This window comes from Hyperolius riggenbachi, chromosome 8 (assembly GCF_040937935.1).
Source record: "Hyperolius riggenbachi isolate aHypRig1 chromosome 8, aHypRig1.pri, whole genome shotgun sequence".
Lineage (NCBI taxonomy): Eukaryota > Metazoa > Chordata > Amphibia > Anura > Hyperoliidae > Hyperolius > Hyperolius riggenbachi.
This window is the reverse complement of record NC_090653.1, coordinates 227,861,883-227,875,891: the sequence shown is the minus strand read 5'-3', so window position 1 is coordinate 227,875,891 and position 14,009 is coordinate 227,861,883. Positions and strand designations below refer to the sequence as shown.

Below are 14,009 nucleotides of genomic sequence, written 5' to 3'. Positions count from 1 at the left end.
GGGGTATAAAAAATAAAAACGAAGCGGCCAGAGAGGAAGCCCACGCACCTCATGGGGCTGAAGGCAAGTGTAAATACACACCCATCTCAGATACCCTTTAACGTACACCTGATCTGAAAGTGGTATTAAGGCTGCCATATTTATTTCCTCAAACAAAATCTGTTGCCTGGCTGTCCTGCTGATCCTAACTAACGCTTTTAGCCATAGAGGACACTGAACAAGCATGCAGATCAGATGTTTCTGACTGAAGTCTGACTAGATTAAAGGGGCACTATGGCGAAAAATTGTAAAATTTAAAATCTGTGCAAACAGACAAATGAGAAGTATGTTTTTTCCAGAGTAAAATGAGCCATAAATTACTTTTCTCCTATGTTGCTGTCACTTACAGTAAGTAGTAGAAATCTGACAGAAGCGACAGGTTTTGGACTAGTCCATCTCTTCATAGGGGGATTCTAAAGGATTTTTTTATTTTCAAAAGCACTTCGTAAATGGCAGTTGCTCTGTCCAACTGCCAAAAACTGCAGCGAGCAGGGAAGCTGGCCAGCATCATTGTTTAAATCCTTTTTAGGGAATATCTTTATAAAGAATAAAAACCTTGCTGAGAATGCACTATGAAGAGATGGACTAGTCCAAAACCTGTCACTTATGTCAGATTTCTACTACCTACTGTAAGGGACAGCAACATAGGAGAAAATTTATGGCTCATTTTATTCTGGAAAAAACACACTTCTCATTTGTCTAGGTTTGCACATATTGTAAATTTTAAAATTTTTCGCCATAGTGCCCCTTTAACCACATGCTTGTTTCAGGTGTGTAATCTAGATACTAATGAAGCCAAAAGATCAGTGGGACCATCAGGCAACTAGTATGGTTTAAAAGGAAATGAATATGCCAGCCTCCATAGTCCTCATTTCAGGTGTCCTTTAAAAAAAAAAAAAATATATAAGGCAGCAGGAATCGGGGATGGGCATGTGGTCTGAGAGCCACGAGTTCAAATGTAAAAAAGGATGAGGAAACAAAGATGGAGGATTTCTTTTTAGGTTGTAAACTTCAAGGCAACTATTTTCCAGTAGGAGCTGTTGATATACAAGCATGCAGTAAGCAACTGCCCGACACTCACTGGCTGCAGGTTTGTTCTGGGCAAAGCCGTGCATACACCATACAATTTGTGGTAGATATGGTAAGTCAATTTTTCTTGTTTTAACACATGTCAAATCAGTAGTTTGAGAAAAATAATTAGACACCCCTATATTTTCTAATAGATTTCATTAGATGTTTACATTGCATCACTAATCACAAATTAGTTTGTACAGTAACGCAAAGATAAGGATGATAATCCTGGAACTAACACCTTTTGAAGAAAAAAAAAAAAAAAACCAAGAGCAATTCCTCCATTTTCTCAGGACTATGTCCCTTTAACACAGACACTGTTTAGGAGGAAGCACTTTCAAAATGAAACACTTACTGTTCCTTGAACACTTTGAGCAGGCACTACCATGCGCACACCAGGCGGAAGAGAGGTAACAGTTAATGGAGCTTTTGCAACCTGGGCAGCTGGCCGAACAGTAACAAGTGGCGTATTTACTGTGGATTGAGGTGCTTGGACTTTCAGGACAGCCGGAACTGCAGGAAGAAATTAGAATTCAAATGTATAAAAAGGTTGGAGAGGAAAGAAAGGAAAAAAAACAACAACAAAAAAACATTGTACTTACTCTGAGCACGTGGAGCTGCAGACACTGCAATTGGGCTCCCAGGGATTGAAGGCAAGACCTGTATAGTGGCTGTTGAAGGAGGTATGGAAGCAGCCTGTGGAACCAGGGTGATGCCTGTGTGAGCAACAGGCTGAACTATAGGAGCAGCAGCTGCAGGCGCTGGACTTTTGGGCGGATTAACTGGCACTGACGGAACTGGATTGGCTGGAGACATGGCTGCTGCAGCAGCTGGTATGTCATACTTCTGCAGCTGTAACAAATAACTGTCTGCAGTGGATACGGCTCCCCAGCTGACTTCCAGAGAATTGGTATTTGCTCTTACTAACTGGACACGTGCAGGTGCCGGTGGTTTCTCTGTAACAAAGAGAATCGGTAAGTCAATATCTCAAATGAGAACATTTGAAACTTCATGCTGCCCGAGTATCCCCCCTATAGAAAAAAAAATAAAAAAATTTCAAGCTTGCAGCCATGTGACAGTGGCCCAATTCAACAATCCATTAGTCCCAGATTGGAAGTCGAGAACTGTTGTACCATTTCGCACTACATTATTTTGATCAGATTTCAGCAGAAACTTGCTATCCCAGCTAGGGATCAATACATTTTTCCAATTTTTGATTAAGAATTCAGTCAAAACCAACTGAGGTAATAATATTTTGATTGGTCAAACCGACAAAGTCTAACCTGACAAAGCACAAAATAAAAACACATAGGGACATTTAGTGGCAGAAAGTGGCGTAACAATAGCCGCTGCGTGCTAGAGGGGTCCACGCCTCCCCTGCACTGTATGCCGACATTCTCTGGCTCCTGATGCAAAATGTGGTCAGAAGCCGCAGGATGTAAGCATAGAGCTCAGGGCTGCCAGAAAAAGGAGACCAAAGACCGCATACAAAGGCCAGGAGCTTTTTGTTCCCAAAAGCAGATGCCATCTTAGTTTAGCTGTAAAATTACTATAGCTTTGGCAGTGATAACATTTTTATGTTCCTTTCAATCAACAAGAAATTAGAGTAGTCCGTGAAATCATAAACTGAGAAGTCTGAGTTGGAGTCATATTTTTTGTACCAACTCCACAGCCCTGCATAGGTTTCCTTAAAGCGGACCTGAACTCAAAACTTCCTCTCTGCTCTTAAAGCGGACCCAAACCAAACATTTTTTTAATTAAAAATATTTAGTTGCACCACTCTGACACATACAAAGATAAATAAACACTCCTTCAAACCTATGATCATTTCAGTGCATGCTTTTCACCCTTCTCTTTTCATAGCTAGGGTTATACTGGGGGCAGCCATTAGCAATTCCTCCATTGCCAGACACCATCTACTACACCAGTTTGCCGGAAAAATCCCGGCAATTTGAAAGGAAGGGAGGGGTTCCTCCAATAAATGTAAAATATTTTATATTTGTCATCATGCAGCTGAAAAAAGTCTGCTATTATAATTTAGAAAATAGATTTTATTTCTGAAATCTTGTATTTTTAATTTGGGTCCACTTTAACAGAACCTTTAAAGAAAAACATTTGTTACAGCCAGGGTTGTGGTCTGAGTTGGAGTCAAAGTAATTTGGGGTATCTGATTGTTGTACTGACTCCAAAGCCCTGGTTACAGCTGATACAAAACCTGCAATTAATCTGCAGTGTCTACCTTCTGTTTTCATGGAAGAAGACATAGGGTTAATATCCCGTGTTTATAAATTAGCTGTCCTCCTGAGGCAGTAAGCTGACATATCAAATTAAAGTTGTGGTAAGTCACAGATGAAGGGGAATTATGGTGCCCATACATGGTACACTTTTTAATCCAATCATACCATTTATATGTAATATAAGGAAACTGCCTAAATTATCCTCTCAGTATAATCACTTAATTTACCCTTATACTACATAGAAATGGTAAGATTGGATGAAAAAAATTGTACCATGTATTGGCACCATTAGACAGACTAAACTCTCTAAATACATACAGGGTGCATTTCTCTAGGTTTTCCTTCTGTCCGGTGCAAGAGTTCAGGTCCATTTTAACAAAGTTTAGAATAATTTACAACTCACTCAGGACAAAGGCAAGTTATTAATACCTTCTTCCGATTCTTATCCTGCATAGTTATCTTGAAAAACACAAACTAACATCCCTACTTCTGTCTTAAATAAAAGGCAGTGCACAATGCTACCCCGAAATACGAATCCCAAAATGGGCTGCGGCATAAGGTCCCATAATTTTAAAGCACCAAAATCAAGAAAATAGGCTACAGGTTTCATAAACCAGCACTTAAAGAGACTCTGAAGCGAGAATAAATCTCGCTTCAGAGCTCATAAATAGCAGGGGCACGTGTGCCCCTGCTAAAACGCCGCTATCCCGCGGCTAAACGGGGGTCCCTTCACCCCCAACCCACCCCCCGCAAAAGTGTGTCGTAAAAAGGTCGCAGAATTTCCCTTCCTGGAGGCAGGGCTAACGGCTGCAGCCCTGCCTCCAGTCGCGTCTGTCAGCGGCGCATCGCCGCCTCTCCCACGCCCCTCTCAGTGAAGGAAGACTGAGAGGGGCGGGGGATGGGCGGAGATACGCGCTGACAGACGCGCGTGGGGCAGGGCTGCGGCGGTTAGCCCTGCCCCAACCAGGAAGCGCTCCCCGGGTGTATCGAGGGGGATTTGGGGGTGAAGGGTCCCCCGTTAAGCCGCGCTATAGCGGCGTTTTAGCAGGGGCACACGTGCCCCTGCTATTTATGAGGTCTGAAGCGAGATTTATTCTCGCTTCAGACTCTCTTTAACTCAGCAGTCAGTATGTCACAAGGCCAAGAAGGAGCCACTCACCTGTTTCCAAGTACCAGAGATCCTTGCAGCACACCTGGTTATTCCAGGCTTTACGGTAGCCATCACGACCACTCCATATGTACAAACGTGTATTGATTGCCACAGCACAGTGGCCAGCACGAGCCCGTGGAATATTATCCTCCAGAGTATCCATGACAATATGTTCCCAAGACATGGAATCTGCAATGTAAGCAGATCATTTGGTATGCACAAATGTATTACAGGTTAGCCCCACAGTATGTAGAACTCACAGATCACTGAATTTTAACATATAAAATGCACTGCTTACCAAGATTGAGACAAGCAAGGGTATTTGTACATTTCCACTCCTTCTCATGGGTGGCAACTTTAACATCATCCATAACTAAGGGCACCCAGCCACCAAACACATACATCCTGTCATAAAAGGAGAAGATTAACATTTTAGCAGGATTGTATTGTGTTATCAGTTAAAGCAGACAGTTTTAAGTAGGATACCATTTATTGGTTGATTTTAAAGATGTAAAGAGTACGCTTATAACCAAACAAATAAGTCCTTTTTAAACAATAATTTGCTATAAATTCCTTAAAAACTTTTATAAAATATTGGTGGTCCATGGCAAGAAGGCTAAAGAGACCATAGCTTACTTGTTGCTTATAGTAGTGGCTGAATGCAGGCTTCGAGGAAGAGGTGCAACACCATTGAGGCTGGGCTTACTCCAGGTCAGAGTGTCTAAAGAAACCAGAGCAATACAGTTTAGACCAAAAAGACCATTACATTAAAATAAGATCAATTTGGACATTTAAAGAGAATCTGTGAATAAAATAATAATAAAAAAAAAACACGATACCTCAGGAAGGGCAAGCTTCTGGATCCTAATGAGGCTACCCTGTCTTCTCCTGCAGGCCTGATCCAGCAATTGCACCCTCAAACTATTAACATTGGTCTGTCTGTGCACATGGCTCACGTCTGTGCAGCAGAGCAGACCCAATCGGGTTCGGCCATTTCTGCCAGAGCCTGAGTGGTAAACAGCTAAGCAGACTTTTGGAGATCCCACCACTGGATCACTTCTGAGGAGGACCGGGGATAACTCTTTCGGATCCAGAGGCTTCCCCCTCCCAAGGCATGTACTTCCTATGAGCACTTTCTCTCCCCACTTTAGGCCCAGTTTAAAGCAAAATGCAAGTCAAACAAGAAAATAGTTATGTCCCAGAAGCAAGGAGGGCACACATAGTATTACACGAAGGAAAGGGTGGCAAAGAGTAATGAGATTAGCAATGCAGTGCTACTGGTGCCTGCGCAGTACGGCCACTCTTGACAGGATAGCGGCCACGAACATCATATTTGTCAATTATGTTTAGAAGGAGCTAGCGCTGAAACAGAGGAATGCAAGAGGCTTCCTTCTACTGAGGTAAGTATATTGGGGAACTTCAGGTACGCTTTACTAAAACTTAAAGAGTAACTGTCAGGCTACAAAAGCTAATTTAAACCTCTATTCTCCTGTGTTAAACAGTTTAGAAGGAAGCCAAAAAGGCATTAGTGAAGATAAAAATCTCTCTTACATTTGATGTGTGCTTATCAGCAAAGCTGTTATTCCCAAGCAGACGCAAGCCGCATACCATACTGCAAAGCATTCTGGGGCTCTCCCCTCGGCTGCTAATGAGAAGTTACAGGGTCAAGTAACAATAGCATGTAACTCAGTCCAGCGCACAGCACTGATAAATCTCCCGGCAGAGTACACTGCAGGAGTCCGCTATTGTTCCTAGCCACATGGCTAATTAATATTCACTGCACACTAGTGTTATTCAGTATGAGCTTTTCTGTGATCAGGAAGCAGGCAGGACATGACGACACATTTGGCTTCATAGGAGACAGACAAACATGGAACCTGCCATAAGCTGTCAGGAGCATCATTCTCTGCAAATACTATATAAAACTTCTGTGAAATCTAAACGTGGACAGTGAAATACATATGTAATGTAAGTACAGCCTATATTTAGCTACTGATATATGTGTTTATTTTCTCTGAGACCTTATACCTAACAGCTCCTCATTAAGGGACCAAAGCGGTTTTGAAATGTATTCTTAAAGTCAGCTTTTAAAAAAGGGTTCAGGATCTGTAAAACATTTGAGTTTTATGCTGGGCATACACGGTTCGTTTGAAATTATCGAGCCGCTGATGGCTCGATAATTTCCGACCTGTCCGATAACCCGCCGGATCGATTCCGCACTTGATACCGGCAGGGAGAACAATGGGAGCAAACGAAAGGCTGATTAGAAGCGCCCGCGGGGACCGATCCGCGCGCACAAACTGACGCACCGGCGCATTATCGAGCTGTGTATGCCCAGCATTAGGCAAGTGCTAGAAGTTCCAACCAGCTTATTAGGTAGGAACGCTTTCACTAACCAATAGACAAATAGCCAGTTCCTACCTAATAAAAGGCCCAGGATTCTGCATCCGTGTGTACCGGCATACTGCGCATGGCTGCAACCATGGCAACATGTGGGTCCATGCGCAGTACGGCAGAAAGGAAGGAACTGTATGAGTGAGTGTGAGGTGCAATGCACACTGTATAGCTGAGCAGCTGCAGCCCTGCACATGTGCACCACGTTCTAGCATCCGTTAACCACCCTGGCGTTCTATTAAGATCGCCAGGGTGGCGGCGCAGCAGTTTTTTTTTATTTTTTTTAAACCATGTAGCTAGCCTTGCGCTAGCTACATGATTCACCCCTCCCGGCAGCGTCTTACTCACCTTTCCAATCGCTTCCGGCGCATTAGCCCATCCGGAAATCCCGTTCTGAACGGGATTTCTTGGAGCCCCCGTCATGGAAACGATCGTGATAACATCAGACGTCATCGGGAGTCATGATCCACACCACAGCGCTGCCTGGCACTGATTGGCCAAGCTGCGCAGGGGTCTCGGGAGGGGCCCTTACGCGCCGGGTAGCGGCGCATCGGCGGCGTTCGTCCCCCACACGCAGCTAGCAAAGTGCTAGCTGTGTGTTTGTTTTTTTAACTCGGCCCAGCAGGGCCTGAGCGGCGCAGGGAGCTGAGCTCGTCCATACCGCCAAGAAGGTTAATGAAATGGGCCTAATAGTCTAGTGTAGAAATATAGAAACTATTAAAAAAAATCGCTACATTAAACAATGCTGATAAATGGCAAATTGTGTTCTGTAAATGTATAGACCTAACAATTTAAAGCCAAAGTATCATTTAACCACTTCCGGATTCTCGGTGCGTATATATACGCCCCTGAATCCTGAAGTGTATACCATGGAAACGGCCGCTCGTACGAGCGGCCGTTCCATGTCAGTTCACGGAGGGTGTCTCCGTGAACACCCTGCGAGCCGGTCGGCGGCTCGCAGGGTAAATGTAAACACAGGGGGAAGACCTTCCCCGGTGTTTACATGTATACGGAGCTGCTGCGCAGCAGCGCTGTAGAGGAGATCAGTGATCCCCGGCCTCTGATTGGCCGGGGATCACCGGCATCTGATAGGCTAAAGCCTATCCCATCAGGCGCAGAACGGAAATCCGTCCTGCGCCGCTCACAGGGGGAGGGAGAGGGAGGGAAGGGGAAGGAGGCCAGGAAGTGCTGCGGAGGGTGGCTTTTAAGAGCCCCCCCCCCACCCCCCCCACACACAAGCGCAAGCAGCCGGCGGCGATCAGACCCCCCCAGCAGGACGTCCCCCTAGTGGGGAAAAAAAGGGGGGGGGGGGGGAAGTCTGATCGGCCTGGCTGCTAGCTGATCTGTGCTGTGGGCTGGAGAGCCCACGCAGCACAGATCAGCACAAAATTTCATGGTATAGAAGTGGTTAATCATCTTACCTATATCTAATATCCAGAGATCCCCAAGTCGGCATCCGCTCATGCCCCCATATATCACCAATCTGGATTTCTTGCTTTCTTTTTCTGTGTACACCACGGCGGTGTGAGACTCCCGTGGTGGAGGCAATATACCATAGGTTATGGGTATGTCCCAGGCTACAACACCTGAGCCAGGCCGCAGCTCCAAGATGTACAGATCATTCAAGTACCTTCATAAAGCAAACAGAGAAATGAAATAAAATGCACAATGTATGCCATGATCAGAATATGAACAACTATGGAATGCTTAGGTGTTTGTATAGCAAGCAACATGGCTTACCTGGGAATATTATTCTTTGGGTCCTCACTGTCATTGGCCAACCCACCAAATAGGTAGCATTTACTTCCGACCAATGAAAAGCTATGCCCAAGTCTGGGACATGGGGGCGGACCATTTTTGGGTGCTTTGGCTTTCAATCTCTTCCATTCCCATCTACTAGCCTGGAGAAAAACAAACAAAAAAAACAGATTTAATGCAAAGTTTTCACCAACACTGAGAACAGAAGCAAAGCATCTAGGAATGAGTTTCAGAGATTTAGGATACCACACCTGTAAAGGTTTGGTTTTCTGTAATACGTATATGGTTTGTTGGCCTTGAGAACAGAGTTGGAAAACTGCTTTACAGGGGGGGGGGGGCAGGGGGGAATGCACCGAGCATCTGTTTTCTTTTTGTACCCAAAATAGGGAGAAATGGCGAGGCCAATTTTAACTTTTTGCTGAGGTAATACATAATACCCATGCGCCATCCGATGCGTCGCATTCCATGTCACTCCTACACTTTCTTCTTCCGGGTTGAAGGAGGAAAGAAAGCGCGGGAGCGACGTGGAACACGACGTGAGACGCATTCGATCAGACAGCGGCATGAGTATGTTAACCCCCTCCTGTGGCCACAGCTGTCTCATTTACTTCCAGATTTTATTGTTTAAAAACGTTGACATTTTGTCATAAGCTTTCAGCCCCTAAAACTCATACTGCTAGATAGATCTGTGGCAGCCATGCACATAAACCTTCCATGGATCCAACTCGGTATTACCATTTTCAGCTCCATCACAAGCCTAATTCGGGGTTATCACCAAGGAGGTAAATACACGTATATTTTACAAATGTTGACTATAGTTGTCCTTTATGCAGCCCTAGCTACTTTGCTCCAGGGATTTGTGCAGTCCTTTAGTACGCCAAAGTACAAAATAACGTTATGTACCTGTAGCTCATACAGGTCGTTGCTGTATTTGCCATATTCCACCATTCCTCCGAAGACAAGTAAGCGAGTTCCATCACAGACAAATCCATATGCAGCACAGCCAGGAGGGATGTCTCCTCTCACTGCTGGAATGAACCACTGGTTGGTAGCTGGAAAATAGAAAAACATGCATGAAGACAATTTCCACAATACCAACATTTACTTTGATTAGATATGCAAAGTACATGTCCTATACATTGATCTGCTGGATGACTGAACAGCACCAACTGTCCTGTAAACTGCTTAACCAGACAGGAATCAGGTCCAGGAATGAAAAAATAAAACACACACAACCTTCAAGACACAGTTGTCTTCCAGAATACAAGATTCTCATTTAAAAGAGACCCCGTTTTACTCCCAATAAACATCCATCCTAAAGCCATGACAGTCAAGTCACTTTGGGCATGGAAAATCTAAGGTGGGTCAAAGAATGTGAAGTTCTTCTTGAAAGGTAAAGCCCGACTAGTGGTCATTTTAATTGTGGTGGATGGCTTCAGCCTTCAGGGTCTAATGTGGAAGCTCTGGCTTATTTGGCATGGCAGGAGGTCGCAATAGCAGCATAGGGGGCGATATACAGGCTGGGAACGCGAACAATCACTCGCGTTCCCATCCCTGTCGGCCGGTGACGGCCAAACCGGAAGTGCTCGCCGGCGGGTCCTGGGACATCGGAGCGCAGCTGCGAGGGCACCGATCGTCTGCAGGGGGCTGAGGGAAGCCCCAGGTGAGTTAATCTCGTTTATTTTTAGTGACTTTAGGTTCACGTTAACCACTTCCCGACCGCCGTATTGACAATTGGCGGCCGGGAAGTGGACCCCGCAAGGACCGCCGTATATGGCGGCGGTCCTTGTAGGGGCATGAGCGGAGCGATCGCGTCATCCGTGACGCGATCCTCCGCCGCCGCCTGGCTTCGCTCACCGCCGCAACATCCCGCCGGCCATACGGAAGCGCCGGCGGGATGTTAACCCGACGATCGCCGCATACAAAGTGTATAATACACTTTGTAATGTTTACAAAGTGTATTATACAGGCTGCCTCCTGCCCTGGTGGTCCCAGTGTCCGAGGGACCACCAGGGCAGGCTGCAGCCACCCTAGTCTGCACCAAGCACACTGATTTCCCCCACCCCCCTGCCCCAGATCGCCCACAGCACCCATCAGACCCCCCTATGCCCACCCCCCAGACCCCTGTTTGCACCCAATCACCCCCCTAATCACCCATCAATCACTCCCTGTCACCGCTTTTTTTTTTACCCCCCCCCCCCTTGCCCCCTACTCCCTCCTGATCACCTCCACCCCTCAGATTCTCCCCAGACACCCCCCCCCCCATGTACTGTATGCATCTATCCCCCCTGATCACCTGTCAATCACCCATCAATCACCCCCTGTCACTGCCACCCATCAATCAGCCCCTAACCTGCCCCTTGCGGGCAATCTGATCACCCACCCACACCAATAGATCGCCCGCAGATACGACGTCGGATCACCTCCCAAGTGCAGTGTTTACATCTGTTCTCTACCCTAAACACCCACTAATTACTCATCAATCACCCCCTGTCACTGCTACCTATCAGATTAGACCCCTATCTGCCCCTAGGGCACTCAATCACCCGCCCACACCCTCAGACCTCAGCCCTGATCACCTCGCCAGTGCATTGCTTGCATCTATTCCCCCCTCTAATCACACCTTGAGACACCCATCAATCACCTCCTGTCACCCCCTAGCACACCTACCCATCAGATCAGGCCCTAATTTGCCCTGTGTGGGCTCCTGATCACTCGGCCAAACCCTCAGATCCCCCTCAGACCCCCTTCCAATCACCTCCCCAGTGCATTGATTGCATCTATTTTCCCCTCTAACCACCCCCTGAGACACCCATCAATCACCTCCTGTCACCCCCCTAGCACTCCTATCCATCAGATCAGGCCCAATACAACCTGTCATCTAAAAAGGCCACCCTGCTTATGACCGGTTCCATAAAATTCGCCCCCTCATAGACCACCTGTCATCAAAATTTGCAGATGCTTATACCCCTGAACAGTCATTTTGAGACATTTGGTTTCCAGACTACTCACGGTTTTGGGCCCGTAAAATGCCAGGGCGGTATAGGAACCCCACAAGTGACCCCATTTTAGAAAAAAAGACACCCCAAGGTATTCTGTTAGGTGTATGACGAGTTCATAGAAGATTTTATTTTTTGTCAAAAGTTAGCGGAAATTGATTTTTATTGGGTTTTTTTTCACAAAGTGTCATTTTTCACTAACTTGTGACAAAAAATAAAATCTTCTATGAACTCGCCATAGACCTAACGGAATACCTTGGGGTGTCTTTATAAAATGGGGTCACTTGTGGGGTTCCTATACTGCCCTGGCATTTTAGGGGCCCTAAACAGCAAGGAGTAGTCTAGAAAACAAATGTCTCAAAATGACCTGTGAATAGGACGTTGGGCCCCTTAGCGCACCTAGGCTGCAAAAAAGTGTCGCACATGTGGTACCGCCGTACTCAGGAAAAGTAGTATAATGTGTTTTGGGGTGTATTTTTACACATACCCATGCTGGGTGGGAGAAATTTCTATGTAAATAGACAATTGTGTGTAAAAAAAAAACAAAACAAAAAAAAACAAACAAACAAACAATTGTCATTTACAGAGATATTTCTCCCACTTAGCATGGGTATGTGTAAAAATACACCCCAAAACAAAAGTCCAATGAGTACCTTTAGGATTTCACAGGTCATTTTGAGACATTTGGGTTCAAGACTACTCCTCACGGTTTAGGGCCCCTAAAATGCCAGGACAGTATAGGAACCCCACAAATGACCCCATTTTAGAAAGAAGACACCCCAAGGTATTCCGTTAGTAGTACGGTGAGTTCATAGAAGATTTTATTTTTTGTCACAAGTTAGCGGAAATTGATTTTTATTGTTTTTTCACAAAGTGTCATTTTCCGCTAACTTGTGACAAAAAATAAAATCTTCTATGAACTCACCGTACTACTAACGGAATACCTTGGGGTGTCTTCTTTCTAAAATGGGGTCATTTGTGGGGTTCCTATACTGTCCTGGCATTTTAGGGGCCCTAAACCGTGAGGAGTAGTCTTGAAACGAAATTTCTCAAAATGACCTGTGAAATCCTAAAGGTACTCATTGGACTTTGGGCCCCTTAGCGCAGTTAGGGTGCAAAAAAGTGCCACACATGTGGTATCGCCGTACTCAGGAGAAGTAGTATAATGCGTTTTGGGGTGTATTTGTACACATACCCATGCTGGGTGGGAGAAAGATCTCTGTAAATTGTGTGTAAAAAAAAAATAAATTAAAAATTGATAGATTTCTCCCACCCAGCATCGGTATGTGTAAAAATACACCCCAAAACACATTATACTACTTCTCCTGAGTACGGCAATACCACATGTGTGGCACTTTTTTGCAGCCTAACTGCGCTAAGGGGCCCAAAGTCCAATGAGCACCTTTAGGCTTTTACAGGGGTGCTTACAAATTAGCACCCCCCAAAATGCGAGGACAGTAAACACACCACAAATGACCCCATTTTGGAAAGTAGACACTTCAAGGTATTCAGAGAGGGGCATGGTGAGTCCGTGGCAGATTTCATTTTTTTTTTTTGTCGCAAGTTAGAAGAAATGGAAACTTTTTTTTTTTGTCACAAAGTGTCATTTTCCGCTTACTTGTGACAAAAATTAATATCTTCTATGAACTCACTATACCTCTCAGTGAATACTTTGGGATGTCTTCTTTCCAAAATGGGGTCATTTGGGGGGTATTTATACTATCCTGGAATTCTAACCCCTCATGAAACATGTCAGGTGGTCAGAAATGTCAGATGCTTGAAAATGGGAAAATTCACTTTTTGCACCATAGTTTGTAAACGCTATAACTTTTACCCAAACCAATAAATATACACTGAATGTTTTTTTTTTTTAATCAAAAACATGTTTGTCCACATTTTTCGCGCTGCATGTATACAGAACTTTTACTTTATTTGAAAAATGTCAGCACAGAAAGTAAAAAAAATCATTTTTTTGCCAAAATTCATGCCTTTTTTGATGAATATAATAAAAAGTAAAAATCGCAGGAGCAATCAGATAGCACCAAAAGAAAGCTTTATTAGTGACAAGAAAAAAAGCCAAAATTCATTTAGGTGGTAGGTTGTATGAGCGAGTAATAAACCGTGAAAGCTGCAGTGGTCTGAATGGAAAAAAAGTGGCCGGTCCTTAAGGGGGGTAAAGCCCAAGGTCCTCAAGTGGTTAAGGCTACTTACACACCAGGACGTTGCGTTTAGGGGACGTTATAGGGCACATAACGTGCCCCTAATGCAACGCCTGGTGCTCTCTGATGTGGACGTCAGAGTGAGCCGCGTTGTGCAACTCACTCTGGCGTCCGTGATGCGTACTCTTGGACGCATGCGGCA

General features: G+C 45.0%; 1 protein-coding gene across 1 annotated transcript in view; it reads right to left on the bottom strand.

Annotated features, from left to right (window-relative positions):
• The window catches only part of HCFC1 (host cell factor C1), a 65,127-nt gene that overhangs the window by 27,960 nt on the left and 23,158 nt on the right, over positions 1-14,009 (bottom strand). The window contains exons 2-9 of the mRNA XM_068248250.1: positions 9,553-9,701; positions 8,632-8,792; positions 8,313-8,521; positions 5,134-5,218; positions 4,796-4,902; positions 4,507-4,686; positions 1,713-2,066; positions 1,466-1,623 (exon numbers count right to left, since the gene is read on the bottom strand). Of these exons, the coding sequence (XP_068104351.1) occupies positions 1,466-1,623; positions 1,713-2,066; positions 4,507-4,686; positions 4,796-4,902; positions 5,134-5,218; positions 8,313-8,521; positions 8,632-8,792; positions 9,553-9,701 (1,403 nt within the window). The remainder of the gene's footprint in view (positions 1-1,465; positions 1,624-1,712; positions 2,067-4,506; positions 4,687-4,795; positions 4,903-5,133; positions 5,219-8,312; positions 8,522-8,631; positions 8,793-9,552; positions 9,702-14,009) is intronic.